Genomic DNA, 17832 nt, shown 5'->3' with positions numbered 1-17832 from the left:
TAGGGATCAAGCATATCCCAGGTCACTACTCTTTCTTGAGTCTATACGTGTGGATGGGAGATGAAGCGCCATATCCTCTCCTTCCACAACTAGGACCTTGGGCTTCAGAACCAGCGGGGCTGATTTCTTAATAGGAGATAGTCTCCCACCCATCAAATACAATGCTTCAGGCAAGTGGCACCCTCTTGGGAGCTCCAGAACCAACAGCTCTTTACAGCGACACAGAACAGTCTCTTTAAAACAAGACATGATTGATTAGTCAGCTGGAACACAGTGTTTAGGAACATTACTTTACCATTCTAATCTAAAGCCTAGATGCACACAACCTCCCTGGGTTGAATCTCTGCACTGAGTCAGGAATCTTACTGCAGTCTGCTCAGACTTCAGTTCTTTGTCTCTAATACCAATCATGCTGTTTTCACAAGTAGTGCCCCTTGGCCAGCAGTTGTTAAAAGTCAATGGTCCAATCATTAGTCTCTATTCACATACTGACAGTTCTTGATAGACTACTCTTACTGACCCTGACATGCCTACTGACTCATGGCCACTCACTTCCCTGTTTATACACTGTGCCTGAGAAGAAATTAACCTCTTCACACCCAGTGGGTAGCAATACAAAAGTGAATTGAGAAGCCAAGTCACATACGTTGCATAAAAATAGGAATGTCCTACATTCTCCACAGTAACTATATACTGAAATGGCCCATTTTGGTATCTTATGTCTGTACACTTGAATGGCATGCTATTTTGCTTTTACATGCTGATGGATTTTACATGAAAATCTTCAAACATATGTTGTAAGTTTTAGGATAACAGGGAACCATCCCTGCCTGCTTCATTTGCAGTTGGTTTATTGTGATACAAACAATGGTGAAGTAATAGCCCTTCATTTATCTCTTGAACTAAATCCAAGGTGGAAGACATCAGACACCCAAAGTGAACTACATCTAAATGCAGGAATTCTTGGACAAAGACCAGAGTGATGTTCATTAATATCTTCTTGGGACTTAAGGGTGACATTTCCCAAAAGTGGCTAAAGGAGCTAGGCACCTAACTCCCTTTGAAAGTCACACATCTTTAGTCACTTTTGGGAGTCTCCCCCCGAAAGAATGTTTAATTTAAAAAAAAAATCAAACTCACTGAATGAACATCACAACTGTACATCAGTAACATGGAAATGCTTATCAGTGTCACAAGGGGATTTACCAATATTTTTTCCAGAACACTGAAGGTAATTTTAAGTATTTTATTCATTTTTATTCTTAAAGTAAATAAAAAAATCTTAGCACTTGGCAGAAACTCTGCAAGTTCTAGTTCTCAATGTTAAACAACTTGCATGATTACAAATCACGTGTTCTGGTGACATTTCAGAAGTAGCATCTTATATAGCTGTCATGATTACAAAGTTGTTCCATGACTAAATCTATAGAAATAGAAAAACTTCATTTATGAAGTTGGAGATGCATAATTTTTGTAATAAAATAAAAGCTTCACAAAATAAGTTGTTCTAGATTTTGGAAAAACAAAATTAGTTACTTCTAAAACAATTTCAGTGAATGCAGGACACAGTAACCTGCCAACCACACATATACTACAAAACTAATGAGAAACTACATACTCCACTTGGAGGCTCATCCATTTTCTTCTTAAAAGAAGTCATTTATAGAAGAGTACATTGCTGATCTTTTCTTACATGCTGGATCCTTGTCAAGCCCTTGTCAAAAAATTAAAAATTATTGAAGCACATTACAATGCGGTATCTCTGTATGTTCTGAGGAGTCCTCCACAATGTTTAATGTAGAAAGATTAACTATTAATTGCAAAATAATTGTTTGGAATTATTCCCTCATCTTTATAAAAAAAAAAAAAAAAAAAAGACACCATGCATTTCCCTCCCCTGGACTATTGAAATGTTACCATTGCCTACTGACATTGAGAACCTGTTGGTATTTGGGGAGATTGGGCCAATGTAATATTCACACAATTGTTTAGTGCTCATTCATCCACAACTCAGAAGTATTTATTTTTCCTGAAGACAGCATAAACTGCTGAGAGAATAAAGCAAGGTTTCAGAAAACTCATTAACAAATTGGTTAAACAACCTCTGCATGAGGTACATTACCTAAAGTTGTAACCTTGCACTGAGCAACAGGAAAGCATTAAGTACTGGGTATTAGCGCAGTTTTCCACTCTGATTTAGCTTCATAGGTACCCATGAAGCTATTTTTTATTGCAATCAAGCAGAAATTAAAGAGAGAGAAAAGTATTTTATAAGCTAGTAAGTAGCCATCCAGAACCTAGCTGAGTTTACTCACTGAGCTTTGACTTAATCTCTTAAAGTTGCTGTGGGATACATGCAGTTTTTTACTTCACTGCTTGTGCAGCAATTCCCCCCTCTCTCCATCCTGCTGACATACTGCATGCTGAGAGCTTGATATCTATTTGTTCACATTGCTGGCTAGTGCCTAGTTGAAGAATGGAAGGGAGTGTGTGGTATAAGAAGGTGGTGGGAATAATGAAAAAAGTATGAACAGGACACACAATGTGTTTATGTAAGTACATACCACTGAGACTAACAGCCTCACCTGATGAGCAATTTGAAAAAAGCTGTAGATGTATTTTAAAATAAAACCAATTTTAACTTTTTTAAAAACGTCATTATTGTGTTGGTGGGGAGAAGAGAAAGAAGGAAAGGAAACAAAATAACTGCAATCTGGAGGAAAAAGTTGCTAGGATTTGAAGTGACCTACTGGCTCTGTTGGCATACCAACTAAAGAGCTGTTCTCTTGTGTGACTGACTTCTATAGCTGCCACAGTGTTAATCCCTTGGGCTTTTCTTCCATTTGATTCAATTCTTTCCCTGCCCCCATTGTTGAAGTATCGCTGTTACATCCCCTGTTCAAATTGATAATTCAAGGGGTTTTGGCCAATTTTGCTAGTCAGCAGCTGAACTTTTTACCCTGTTGACTCTTAGTATAGTCCAGTATTTAAACTTGGCCCTATTTTTTTCCCCAAAGTGGGCCACATTATTCTCAACAAAGCATTTGTATAGCTGAGGGAGGGGAGTGATAATTATCACCCAGCCAACACTATTAAGTTCCAATGTGGGGTTATTCTCAAAACCCTTGTTTTTCACTCTGCATTCCTGGAAGTACCAGAAGTAACCAAACCAAATATTGCTTCAAATTTATCTTGTAGCAGTGCAGGAGCTGGATTTTATAATGTACTATGAGAATTAATGTATGATTTGATTTCATCCTGTCAGCCACCCTTTTTGAATAGCATAAAGGATGACAGACCAAAACAATCCTTATGACTGATTATGGTCACCCTTTTGTTTTAGAATAAGTTATAATGTCTACTATGGTTTCCTATATGTATTACAAAGTAGGCACTCTAGTTAAATATACATTTCTTTGTTTTAAGGTTTAGTAAATAAAAGACAGGGTTCTCTATTGTGTCTATGTTAAGTAGATTAGAGGAACATTGAAGGCCTGGGTCTCAATGTAAATTGTCTTGGTTATTGATTGTAAAATTTAGCAAGGTTTAATTTGCAATGCCCTTTTGCTCAATATAAAATACTACTGTTTGTATTTTCAATCTGTTTGTATGAATGAGGAATGTATGCATTAGGAAAAGATAAGGTGTGAAGGCCATTGTTATAGCCAGAGTCAAGGAAGAAGAAGTGAAGAAACTTAAAGGACATCAAAGAATCATCAATACGGATCCATAATGAAGGGCAGATTGACGACCCTGAGGTAAAGGCTGGCACCCCTAAAGACAATTGATTAAATTGGAACAAAGGACAGGATGACCCTCTCGGAGGGGTATTGAAATGTTTACACCAATTAAGAAGTAACCAGTCACAAAGTGACACAGCGGAGTCCATAGGCTTCAACAGAGAAGAAAACCTATAAGAACAGGGTGCTTTGCCATAGGATTTTGGGTTCGTCTTGCCACACTCCAGGAGCATCGGTTCGCGACCGATAGAACCCTGCTCCCCTCTGCGACCAATCTGGCTGGCCACTAGATTGATCCAGACTCTGGACTGGTAACTATAAACATCACTAGAGAGAGAGAGAGAGAGAGAGTCTAAAAAGCATATGCTAACTGTGGTATTCTCAATAAATGCTGTGTGTATTTACCTTCCTCTATAAAGATCCTGTGTGCTTTGTATGAGTATAACAGCAATACATATGTCACATACTTTTCCATTTTTTATTTAATTCTGCACAGTGTAACAACGCACTTTTTCACAACTGAAGTTTTCAAAAAAGTTTACAATTGTGTTCTGGTAGTTTGGAATTAAAAAAAACGCTTCTCTCCATAGTCACTGCAGTAATGCCAGCTTTACATCAAATAACAGAAATATTTAAACAGTGTATTGTTCAACCAAGAATTACCAACTACAAATCAAACAGTTCTCATCATTCAGGAAAAAATGGAGCAGTACAAAATCTCTCTCTTTAGGCACCTTCACATCCTCCTCTTCTGTGTGCTTATATACAGAACTGTGAAAAGGAAAAAGTGAAACGTGTTATAGAATTCTAGTACATATGGTGCCATGTTTACCCTATCAATTAAATCAAGAAATCAGGAAATGTAAAATTTGAAGTTCCAAAAGCAATATTAACCAAGTCAAACTACATATATGTAGTTTCTATTCCAGTTTTCCTTGTAGAACACTTAGTTTAATATATTACGTCATCAAATTGTGCACCATAACAGATAGAGGCTGTACAGATGGATTCTATAGTGTGACTGTTCCTAAAACCAATTTCACTGGAACTGCCTTCTGTGATGCCGAGGAGAGTCCAACCAGATTTTCAGGATGCATAGATTAAGGGTGTTAGAAATAACAGTCGTGATCTGACAACAAAAGGTTCAGGATCCTCACTCCTTTTCATTTAAAACTTATGGCAAAGGTCACGGTAACCTATGAAGTAGTCTGTACATTCCACTTATTGGGCCATTACCACAGTGTCTTGTGATAAAGGGATTCCTGCAAGTGTTTAGGAAAGGGTCTCCTTTGGGGCAGAGGGAAAGGAGGAGGAAGCCATGATACTTGCATCTTGGGTGCCCAGAGTGTGAAATATTTCAGAATTAACTATGCTCCCAAACTGAGGGGTGTCACTTCTCAGCTCAACCTGTTTTCTAGAGTCTATTACCCCACTTCTCATTATGGGGTGGGCTGTAAGACATCTTGTTACCTTGCCATCATCCAGCTTCTTCCCTCAGCCTTTAAAACATGGTCTTATTTCTAAGTCTTTAAAAAAAAAGGGGGGGAGGGAGGGGAGAAGGTGAGATGGGGCAAAAACCCCTTGACCATATTTGCTTCTCTAACTTCAATCTCACCTATCCAAATTCTGTAAGAGATGCCTGGCCAAACCTAAAGGTGACTTCTCTATTCTCATCCTCCTATTGAGATAAAGACTGTCTAATTTCTCTCTTTCGCATGGGCTCTGTGCTCCTCTTGTTTTCCTCTTTCTGTCCTTGCCTGTGGATGTCCACAGAGTTCAGTTCCTGGCCCTCTCCTTTTTTCCTCTTTACATTTTGCTCCTGGGTGACTTCATCCATTCCTGTGCCTTCACTTCTCTTCTCTACACTGATTCCTCTGCATGTGTGACCTCTGCCCCTCTGTTCATTCTTGAATTTTTGCCCACAACCCCCTCCCAACCTCTCTTCCTGGCATTTCCTGCTACCAGGGTGAAAGGTATGCCTATATTACAAATACCTCCATCTCAAGGGGTTGGGTTACACTACCATTATCCCTCAATAAAGTTAAAGATAGGCCATTTTATAGTGGGGATAGGACCTTAACTGTCTTTGAACCACACTAAAACTTATCTGTCTAGTTCAGGGTCGGCAACCTTTCAGAAGTGGTGTGCCGAGCCTTCATTTATTCACTCTAATTTAAGGTTCCGCGTGCCAGTAATACATTTTGACGTTTTTAGAAGGTCTCTTTCTATAAGTCTATAATATATAACTAAACTACCGTTGTATGTAAAGTAAATAAAGTTTTTAAAATGTTTAAGAAGCTTCATTTAAAATTAAATTAAAATGTAGAGCCCCCAGACTGGTGGCCAGGACCTAGGCAGTGTGAGTGCCACTGAAAATCAGCACGCGTGTCGCCTTTGGCACGTGTGCCATAGGTTGCCTATCCCTGGTCTAATTGCTTATACTTCGCCTATTTCCATGGTAGCTGAGCCTTGGAAAGTCTCATTATAATGTGTCATGGGTCAGTGTTAATTATTGCAATCTTCTTTAATGAGAGTAAAGTCTTCACCTGTAAGCACAGTCTTAAATATTAATAAATTGCATTAGACAGTTAAGTTAGTCAACATTCAGTTTTGGACAATCAAACTGTGAGTGTATATTACAGCGCTATCAATATCCACAGAACCCTATAAATGTACACACTGCTTTACAGAGCAAGACGTGATAAGCTCTGTGAAGCAAGGGACAGCTAGATAGACAAGACCGTTCTGGTGAATGTTATTGGTTGGCTGACTAAGAAAAGAAAGGGTCCTGTGATGGGTGGGTTAGAAGGAGGGATAGAAAAGAGAGGGTACTTGGTAAAAGACAGGGAGAGAGGAAGGAGTCACAGGGATCAATAAGGAATAGCATAGGACCAGAATAGCAGAGCAGGAGGAAATGAGAACACAGACGGTAGGTAAAAAAGAGATTATGTAAGGCCTCTAGCAAGAGTAAAAAGTTTGAAATGGATGTGGCTGGAAACAGGCAGTCACCTAATTTTATTTTCATACATGCCTCAAATTCAAAATTCCATGCCAAAACCAATCTCCTAATCAAGAGTATTGCAAGGAGAGAGAGTTACCATTATTTCCTCGGATAAATGCATCCCCATATTTGTTCTTTAATTGACCATTTACATATTCTTCTGTCTGCTCCAGAGCTATGTTCATATACCCATCCAGGCAAGCCAGGACACCTGAAGACATTAACAAGTTTAAAAATTTTTAAAACAGATCAAATTTCAAAAATCAGGGTAAACATAAATTTGACAGTCTTTTATTCTTCAAATACAACTTAAACCTCTCTTTCTAGATAAACTGCTCTGATTAACTGAAGCATACACTCTACTCTAAGCCAATTAGAAAAATTGTCACCATATCCTCATCGTCCATTAGGCAGTGATTAAATCTTCATCAATCGCTCCGTAAATGAAAAAAACTGCTTGTAATAAAACAGAACTTTGTCACAAGATCAATGGCTTCTGCTTGGAAAGTTGAAAATGGTACAATTCATTTATGTATTAGCAAGAGATGAATGGCAGAAGGGACTGAGGTGCACCAGAGCCCTTCACAACCCCTCAAATAGTGATCCGTTAGACCCTAAGCAGGTAAGCAAAAACCACCCAGCCAAGGACCAGAGAGCGAGCATGCTTGGTGCCATCTCAGAGCCTGGTCCCCCTTATCCAATGTCCCATTTCCAGCCGTGCCCATCTCTAATGCTTCAGAGAAAGGAAATTTAAAAACAACAACAAACAGAAGATACGGGATTTGTGGGGGTATGAATCTCTTCCTGCACGTGGCTGGCTGAAATCCTGAAGCATAAGCTTTTAGGAACATAAAACAAACTGGAAATGAGCCTCAGGGCTTTTGGGTCTTACCCCCTACCATCACAAGCAACCCCATCATACAATCACACTCATCAATTTGTCCAGCTCTTTCTTAAAACTCATTAAGTCATTTGTCCCCACAACTCCTATCGGAGGTTGATCCAGAACCTCACTCCTGTGATAGTTACAAATCTTCTTCTAATTTCCAGCCTGTATTTGTTCACAGCCAGTTTACAGCCATTTGTTCTTGTGCCAACATTCACAGATTCTAAGGCCAGAAGGGACCATTTGTGACCATCTAGTCTGACCTCTTGTATAGCACAGGCCAACTTTCCCAAAATAATTCCTGGAGCAGATCTTTTAGAACATCCAATTTTCATTTAAAAATTGTCAGTGGTGGAGACTCCACCATGACCCTTAGTAAATAGTTCCAAAGGTTAATTGCTCTCCCCACTGAAAATGTACACCTTATTTCCAGTCTGAATTTGTCCAATTTCAACTTCCAGCCATTGGATCATGTTATACCTTTCTCTGCTTAATTGAAAAGCCCATTATTTGCTCATGTAGGTTCCTATAGACTGTAATCAAGTCATCCCTTAACCCTTCTCTTTGCCATGATAAATAGATTGAGCTCTTTGAGTTTATCATTATAAAGCATGTTTTCTAATCCTTTAATCATTCTCCTGGCTCTTCTTCCCCTCCCATTTATCACCATCCTTCTTGAATTGTGGGCATCAGAACTACACACCACTGCTAAACACAGATGTAAAATAATCTCTTTTATCTTACTCAAGATTCCCGTGCTTACGTGTCCCAGGATCACATTAGCTCTTCTGTCCACAGTGGGAGTTCATGTTCAGCTGATTATCCACTATAACCCCCAAATCTTTTTCAGAGTCAATGCTTCATATGACTGAGTCCTCCATCTGTAAGTATGGCCTACATTCTTTGTTACCAAATGTATACATTTATATTTCTCTGTATTAAAACACAATGTCTGCTTGTGCATAGTTTACCAAGTGATCTAGATCGCTCTGACTCAGTAACCTGTCCTCTTCATGATTTACTGTTCCCCCAATTCTTGTCATCTGCAAATTTATCAGTGATAATTTTATGTTTTCTTCCAAGTCACTGATCAAGATGTTAAATAGCGTAGGGACAAGAACTGATCCCTGCAGGATCCCACTGAAAACCCCCACACATGATGATGATACCCCATCTACAGTTACATTCTGAGACCTATCGAGCTAGTTTTTAATCCATTTAATGTGTGCCATGTTAATTTTATATCATTCTAGTTTTTTAAAAACAAAATGTCACACGGTACCAAGTCTGATGTCTAACAGAAGTTTAAGTATATTATGTCAACACTATTACCTTTATCAACCAAACTAGTAATCTCGTCAAAAAAATATCAACTTAGTTTGATGGGATCATTTTCCATAAACCCATGTTAATTTGCCTTAATTACACTCTTTCCGTTAATTTGTTTTTTATTAATCGAGCCCTGTATCAGCCACTCCATTATCTTGGCTGAGACTGATGTCAGGCTGACAGGTCTATAATTACCCGGGTCATCCCAATTACCTTTTTTAAAAATGACGTAACATTAGCTTTCTTCCAGTCTCCTGGAACTTCCCCAGTGATCCAAGTCTTATTGAAAATCAAAATTAACGGTCCAGAGATCACTTCAGACAGCTCTCTTAATTCTTTAGTTTAAATAGTTCTAAATAACTTCAATATCCATGAAGTGATCACCTTAATATAGGATAGCACAATGCCCCATAATATACCACATTTTACAACAATTTTGATCAACAATATCTTTAAAGAAAAAACTTTGACTGGCAGCTGTTATCTTCATGCTATAAATTACACATTTCAATAAACTCCTCAACATTTTTCTTGAACACAACACAGCTAAAAGTGTAGTAACTGACATATTTACTTTTAAAAAATACTATAATTTTTTATTTCAATATAACTAAGCTTGCAACATTTTTAAATGCACACATTTTTAAACATGCCACAGGCATCAATTTTCCAAGATAGTTATACAGTTTAGTTACTGGATCACGAAGAAAAATTCCCTGCCCTTTAGTATTTTATTTTCTTGACTTTAAACAAATGAATACAAAAGCAATGTTGATTTTAAAAATATATATATCTTCTTTTCCCACTTTTCTCTTAGTCTTCTTCTGCACTGAACTCTGTATACAGAATTCACTTCCTGAGCTGGTCCACTAAGGCCTGGTCTATACTACCCGCCTGAATCGGCGGGTAGAAATCGACCTCTCGGGGATCGATTTATCGCGTCCCGTCGGGACGCGACAATCGATCCCCGAATCGGCGCTCTAACTCCACCAGCGGAGGTGGTAGTAAGCGCCGCTGACAAAAAGCGGCAGAAGTCGATTTTGCCGCCGTCCTCACAACGGGGTAAGTCGGCTGTAATACGTCGAATTCAGCTACGCTATTCACGTAGCTGAATTTGCGTATCTTAAATCGACTCCCCGCTGTAGTGTAGATGTACCCTAAGTCCCTTAAATCCCTCCTCAAGACCTGCTTCTTTTGTGACACCCATGAATCCCTGTTTCTTCAAAAGAGCTCCACCAGCATGGAACTCAACGCAGGATTAGGATCTTAGCCATCTACTTACTTATTCTGTTTACTTAATGAACAAATTGTTCATTTATGTAGAGGGAAGGGGTTTAATGTCGGGAGGAACAGGTGCTAGGGACACTAGAACTAAAGCTTGGGGATAGTTTGAAGAACAATTTTTTTTGTTTGTTTGTTTGTTTGTTAAACACACTAAACTTGCAACTAGTAAGATGTGTGCCCTGTCACACTGGTCTTTTTGTATGTTGTATCCCTTCCCCTACTACTCATCATTTTTGTCATCTTAGACTGTATTCTTTAGGGTTGGGACTACGCTTTCCTCTGGGATCGGAAAACATCTGGTACTTTTTGGGTTCTAAATAATTATTATAATTTAACTGTATAACTGTCTGGATTAAAGAACAGCAATGTGGAAAAAACAGTCCAGTTGGACTCTTGTCTAGCATACATCCTCACATCTCAGCAGTGTTACCGTAAGATCTTCCATTAAATAACTGGGAATTTGAACTCTCTTGCCAACTTTTATGGTCTTAGGATCACATTTTCCTACAAGTGTTTTTCTTTCTTCTCTTTCCACACAAATAGGAGAAACTGACTGACTACACAAAGTGCTGTTAATTGCACAAAATAAACAAAATGAAAGATTTCCTCCCCCCCGATCTCTGTTATAGTAATCTCAGGAATTACTTTTAACAATAGTAGGTAAAAAATAATTTCAGACAAGTGAGACTAAAGTTGACTACATACCTTTTAAAAATATCACTCAGTATGCTTTAAATGGCAGTGTTTTCACAGCCTTTTTTGTTCCTAGCGTGCGTTCATGCTTATTTCATTCTCTCTTCTTCCCCCTTGTATTCTTCCACTCTACTAACAGGCCTGGCATAAAGTGTTATTGTTACCTAACCTCCTATTTACATTTTAAATGTGTATATACACACACAGGCAAGCAAGTCACACACAGTAATTTATCAAATATGGTTTGTGCTTTTTCATGGCCTCTTCCCCTTAAATGTGGCATTCACTTGGCACAAAATTTAGACATTTTGCAATTATACAGTCATATTTGCATTAGGTGATATTTGTCAAAAAAGTACAATTAGCAACATGGCCTAGAAACAGAAGTAGATAAATTTGTTGACAAACTTGTAACGAGAGTCTGGAATCTTTTTTGAACAAAAGGTTTTTTAAAATGTTTTAAGGAATTTCACAAATGCAGCTTACATTATAGTTTCATGTACTATAATAAATCCCCAAGTAAATTTTCCTCACCACAACACATGCGCTATTCTCTCAAAAAGCGTAAAGTGAAGTCAGATGCGTTATACCCGTGTAAAAACTGGTGTGATCAGTATCTGGCCCATAACATTTAAATATTTGAAGCTCTCAGTAAAATACCATTTTTTGTTTTTTTGGGGGGGGACGGGGGATTGAAATGTATAGTTTCATGTTAGACAGTGTTTTTTATGTCCTAGCCAGTCTCCTCTGAAAGCAAACAGTGAGGTATAAACCTCTGATGACACTGCTAAAAAAAAGAACAGGGAGCCAACAGACCTATTCTGATACAGGTCTAGTGTCCCAGCGTGACTTCTAAGAGAAGCTTCTCCTTGATAATCCTATGAGAGGATAGGCCCATGACTATCTTGGATTTTCAAAAGCATTTAAGTGATGTTAGATCAAGAATCCCACTTAGAGCCATTGGAACTTTTGCTCCTACATTACTTAGGTTCTTTTAAAAAAATCCCACTCTAAAGCCTCAATCCAACAGTTAAACATATGCATAACTCAAGAGGATTCGAAATTCCTACGCTGGGAGCCTACACTGCTTCTTTCAAGATTACTGACCTAGACAAATTGTTTTGGAAAAAAAAACACTTGGTTTTTTGATTATCAGCAATTTCTCCAGAATTATTTATTTTTATTTAACATTATGCCACCCTTTCCCAAATCTAAAATTGGCCATTCTAACGCTTCAAATCACTGCACTACTAACTGGGATCCCCAGTTCAAGATTCCCAACCAAAATTATCTCTGGAGCTTATGTAAATCACTAAAATAAACATGTCACTCTGGGGCCACATGATACAGGAATTGCACCAGTCACAACACGAACTTGAGACTGTAACTCAAGCTACTATTACTATAGCAATAATTCCTGATATATGCAAGCCACCATACTAACACAGCCACAGAAAGAAAATATAGGTACCAAGAAATTAACATTCCTGCAAAGTTCTCTTGCTTTTATTAGTTATGGGACAGTCATTATTTTAAAGTTAAGCACTGTATTTGTCCCTTCCTCCCCCAAACAGTGAGAATGTAGACATTATTCATTACGTGAGAGAGTGGGGAGAACTTACCTCGATAATCAACTCCAGAATTTAACTTTACAACAACAGGCCTTCCTATAATTTGTTTTAAGAAGTCACTAGGGGTTTGCTTCCGTAGACTCATTGTGATGGTCCTGATGGTCTGGGAAGGAAAAAAAATGTTTAGATAAATAACTCAAATACTGATCTTAAAACATATATTCTACTAAGACCGGCAGTCTTGTGGCTCTCAAAGTGTTCAGTACGGAAAAAATATCAAAGTGGATAAAAGTGAAATCTGCAGAAAAAGAGGACAGACTTAAAACTGCAGTTTCACAGCCATAGCATGAAACATTCTATTTAACTTTTTTGCAGTTTCTGAAATTCTTAATAGGAATCCTCATATGTTTTTCTCTTAAACATCTGTTCACCACGCTGTGCTTCTTGCAAACTTCCAACGTAGCCCGCAAAGGCTTTTATTTTCCATAACACCTTTAGTTAAAGCAGCTTTACTCGAATTATGGAATCAAGAATAGTTAATGAGTGTTTCATATCTAAAAAAATACAGAAATACAGTTATATGCAGACTGCTATGTTAAAATGGAAAGAGCAAGGAGATTGTGTTAAAAGTAAAATTTTGGGCATGATTCTGATCTTAGTTACACTAATGAAAACCAAAATAATTTGGTTGAAGTCACTCCCAAACTCAATGAAGTTACATCATGCACACAACATATGGAAATAACCAGTACATGAGTATGTACTGTGCATGCTTTAGATTTAGTTAAAAACATACCGTATATACTTGGTCATAAGCAAAAATTTTTTTAGTAAAAAAGGGAAGTATCCGAGAAGGGGGTTGGCTTATGAATGGGTATAGAGAGGGAGAGGTGGGACATAGACCCTCCCCAACAGAGAGAGCAAGGAGAGGCAGCACAGCCAGCAGAGCCAGAAGGGAAGAGGCGGGGCCAGAGTCTGTCCACTTCTGGCCACGCTACTCTCCCCCCAGCCTCCAAAGCAGCTGCAGCTCCGGGGCTGGCAGGCTGCGTCTGCGCCGCCCAGCCCCGCCCGCCAGAGCAGCTCCGGCCAGGCCAGAGACATCCTCACCTGGCCCACCCCAGCTAAGGTGGGAAGGGATGGGATGGGGAGAGTGTGGGGGTCCCAGGCTAGGGGTGGGGTCGTGGGGGGGGGGTCACAGGGGTTACTCCCCTGATCCCCAGCTTCTCTCCCCCCTTCCCCTAAAATTTCCCCACCAGTTGCTGTCCTGGCCCGTCAGGGTAAGTTGCTGGCGGGTCAGGACACTTTGTTTACTTAAGTTTACCTCCGTGCCTGTGGACACTTGAGGTAAACAAACCGTCTCTGCCTGCCAGAGGCTTATCCTGATGGTCCGGGAGCCAAGGTTTGCCGACCCCTGAATTATAGGGTCGGCTTCTGAATGGGTCATAAAAAATTTCCATTTTTACTTATCCATTTTCGGGGGAGGGAGGTCGGCTTATAAATGAACCAGCTTATGATCGAGTACATACGGTACTAAGAACTGATCTGTATTATCAACTCATCATCTACAAAGTTTTTCCTTTAGAAACAAAGCTAACAGCAGCAAATAAAACTACTAAAACAAAACTCTAAACATATTTTAACAAAACTAAAAACAGAAGAAACATTTTAAAGACGTTTTAATACAAAAGACCGAAGAAGTATCTGAACATAACTATCTTCTTTATTGCTTTTACTTTAAAAAATAAATAAATAAAAAGCAAAAGTAGTTTCTAAAACTAATGTCTAGTATCACACACAGCTTACATGAACCACCTAGCTCCCTCCAAAAAGGCTCAGGTTTAGTATACTAGTTTTTCCAATATAAAGACTTCCACAGACTGGGGAGCAAGAAGGACGAGGGAATGCAAAAGTTAGCATGTCAGAGTCCTGGATGCGCAGAAGCTTTTCTTAATGGATTTAAGGTTACTGCAATGGGCACAATAGTAAAATCAGGATGGTGTGTCTGCAAATGTATGTATATATCTTTTATTAGAGGAAAGGCCACAATCTTAGGTCTACCAGCATGTTATTTTACCTGCTGACATTACGTTCACTGCTAATTTTCAGTATGATGTGAATTCAACAATCAAGTTTTAGAACTCATTAAAAATATTACATAAGTTTACTCTGGAAATTCTACTCAGGAACGCTCCCACATTACTATTGTTATTATTTGTATTCTACTAGCATCTAGAGATCCCAACTGAATTTGGGGCCCCATTATGCTATGCACTGTACAAACTACACTGCAAGAGAAAGTCCCCGAAAATTTACAATCTAAATATAAAAAGAACAGGAGTACTTGTGGCACCTTAGAGACTAACACATTTATTAGAGCATAAGCTTTCGTGGACTACAGCCCACTGCATCCGAAGAAGTGGGCTGTAGTCCACGAAAGCTTATGCTCTAATAAATGTGTTAGTCTCTAAGGTGCCACAAGTACTCCTGTTCTTTTTGCGGATACAGACTAACACGGCTGCTACTCTGAAATCTAAATATACAAGACAGCCAATTTGTATCAACGCCATAAGCAATCTGATTACTTTTAGAGTTCATTCTGGTTCAGCTGATTTCTAAATGTAGATTACAGGTCCTCCTATCACAATGTAACAACATCTTGCTATGCTATTTTCAGTGACCCACATTAACCATTGGAGAGCCTTACTCAGAAAAACTTTTACCACTTTCACGTTTTAAACGCAGTAGTCAATTAAAAGTATGAATTTTCCTGGGTCATTATGCTTGTTCAGTAGTCAGAATACATATTATCCAGTCTATTCTTATATCTGTGCTAGGTTTTTGTATCTGTGAATTCTAACATCCCTTTTCTACTTCTCGCCTTCTAAATTCTAAAAGAGACGAGGCTAGCAACTCTGTAAAACTGCTTCTCAGTTTCCAGGGCAGAAGGGTAGGACTAGTAAACCATAAAACCTTGACTGGAGCCAATGCTGTAGAATTACTTTATTGATCAAAGATGAAGGCTGAACACCTTAAGTGTTATTTTAAAGACCTAGGAATTAAAATTATTTATTAGATGGGGGGGGGGGGGAGTCATCAAACTTTTGTATAGTGTGGACTGCATAGTGTTTCATGAACCACTTCTTTCTGTTGTGATTACACAGCATCATCTGTGTGTCAACTATAGCAAAAGATACAGAGAAAAATATTGAGTGTATTCAATGTATTTTAACTGTCTAAGGCTGGTCTGCATTTGAAAGTTAGGTTGCCTTAAAACTACATCACTCAGTTCTGTATGGCTCAGGGACAGTCTTTAAATGTGTATATTGGTCAGCATCAAGCACACTCTCTGATATACAAATAAATAAGAATAAGATAAAGATCAAACAAAGCTTCCCTACTTTATATAAGACTGCATAAAAGCATCCCAAGGGAAACAGAGACCCCACTGATTAAGAGATTTAAAAAGTTCTTGAGAATATTGCCTAAGCAACAATTTTGCATTACATGAATGAGCACACGTATGGGGTTACTTTTTGGTCTCTCATTTAGGATACTCCAGATCAGAAATGGTACTGAAGATTTTAATAGAACTTTATACATTGTCACTCAGGTGCAGCATATAGGAAACCCGCAGCAAATGGAACAACCCATGAAAAACAACGACTATGTGTAAAAATACCAGCCAAAGGCTGACATTGCACCAGCTCAGAAATGGATGATAGAACCCCAACGGAGAAGAACAGCCCCTGGTGGCCATGGGGTGCTGATGGACTTGTGCAGACTCTACTATCCAGCCTGCTTTGTGGGCTGCTCCAGTCTGCTGTTAGATCCTTTCTGTGCTTCACAACGAAGGGCAGCAACAGGGCCTGTGCACAGCCAAACGCTATGACGGGATGCAGCTAGCGTCCAACCCTCCCTGTGAGTTACTGGGGCTCCTCTCGCTGTTAGTGCGCCCAGCCTGACCCTACACTCGGGGCAGCTCCCTTGAACCCAACAGGGCTGCAAGCAGTGGTAGCAGGCCCGGGGCGTTGAATTCAGCTGTGGAGCCGCTGCCCAATCAGCGCCACTCCGCTCCCGGAGCGGCCCCGGGTTCCTATTTAGACCCAGAGGCTCGCCGCCGCGCCCCCCAAGCTAGGATTTTTCTCCGAGCCCCAGCGGCTGCTCGGGCCGGCGTAGAGCCGCACACGCCTTTCACTGCAGCAGGATCCTCCCTCCCCCGGACCGCGCGGGGGCCCCGGCGCAGCAGGGAGCGACGGGCAGAGGAGCCGCGCCCCGGCTGCGCGCGGCGGCCCTGGCCACGTGGAGCCCGTGCGGACACAGCGCCCCGGGCGTGCGGCGGCCACCCCTACTGCCCCGAGCTCCCGCGCACCCACCTCACTCGCTCACCCGCGCCCGGTCCGCTGGCGGCCACTCACTCGGCCAGTTCCCAAGCGAAGCGAGGGACGGGCAGCGCTCGCAACCAATCAACGCCCCCTCCCATACTTCCGGCTCCGCTACGGTCAGGCGGCTGAGCCAAAACACTCAACAGGCTGAGCGCGCGTTTGCCTAGGGGCGGGGGAGCTTTTGCTCGCCAGGGCTTGGGATTGAAGGGTGCTCTACCCTTTAGCCGCCACTGCCAAGTCCCTGCGGCGGTTATCTGTCCCTCCAGCTCCCCACCTGCCCTGCGGCCACTGCCAGCCTCGGGCTAGCTAAGTACTGACCTCGTCCTAGCTGGGCACCAGACCAGGGCAGCTGTATGTCAGATTTGCTCAAACCTAGGTATGAATCTGATAAGAGTGAAGTTAGTGTTTAGACTCTATGAAATGCTTGTACGAGGGGGGCATGTGACCACCCCACATGTCATTTCTGGCCCCTTTCCTACTCCCCCTGCGCCTCGCACACCTGCTCCAAACCACACCACCTTGCCCCCACTCTCCTCACAGCTCCTTCCCCTCTGACTTCTCCCATCGCTCCCCGCGGTGGGTGTGGTGTGGGCCAGAGCAGGCCCCGGACATCTACTACCAACAGGTAACTGCGGCTGTGGGCGAGGAAGAGACAGGACTCAGACGGTTTACCTGTGCCATCTCTGGTCCCTACTCTGGGTGCCCCCTAGAGGGGCTCAGCTAGGGTAACCAAGTGTCTGATATTTGACCCAGTCGAAAGGGGGCCCTCGTGGCTTCGGTTAGCACCACCAAACAGGCTGTTAAAAGTCCAATTGGCAGTGCTGCGGCACTAAGGCAGGCTAGTCCCTCGCCCCGGAAGCAGACAGCAGGTCTGGCTCCTATGCGGGGGAACCATGGGGCTCCACACGCTGCCCCTGCCCCGAGCACTAGCTCCACACTCCTATTG

At 40.9% G+C, this 17832-nt stretch overlaps 1 protein-coding gene across 3 annotated transcripts; it reads right to left on the bottom strand.

Moving 5' to 3' along the window:
* Positions 1–4199: 4199 nt before the first annotated feature.
* LSM6 (LSM6 homolog, U6 small nuclear RNA and mRNA degradation associated) lies at positions 4200–17013 on the bottom strand. Of its 3 annotated transcripts, none has more exons than XM_034772354.1 (4): positions 16878–17013; positions 12556–12667; positions 6839–6952; positions 4200–4511 (listed from the first exon to the last, which is right to left on the bottom strand). In XM_034772354.1, exons 2-4 carry the CDS (start codon positions 12647–12649, stop codon positions 4477–4479), a joined length of 243 nt encoding a protein of 80 aa, XP_034628245.1. In that variant the 5' UTR covers positions 12650–12667; positions 16878–17013; the 3' UTR covers positions 4200–4476. The 3 variants fall into 3 exon arrangements, with proteins under 3 accessions (XP_034628245.1, XP_034628246.1, XP_034628247.1); XM_034772355.1 differs by having other exon boundaries at positions 16891–17011; XM_034772356.1 differs by having other exon boundaries at positions 16920–16977.
* Between the last annotated feature and the right edge of the window lie 819 nt (positions 17014–17832).

The sequence above is a fragment of the Trachemys scripta genome, chromosome 5 (assembly GCF_013100865.1).
Source record: "Trachemys scripta elegans isolate TJP31775 chromosome 5, CAS_Tse_1.0, whole genome shotgun sequence".
Lineage (NCBI taxonomy): Eukaryota > Metazoa > Chordata > Testudines > Emydidae > Trachemys > Trachemys scripta.
This window is presented reverse-complemented; position numbering and strand designations above follow the sequence as displayed.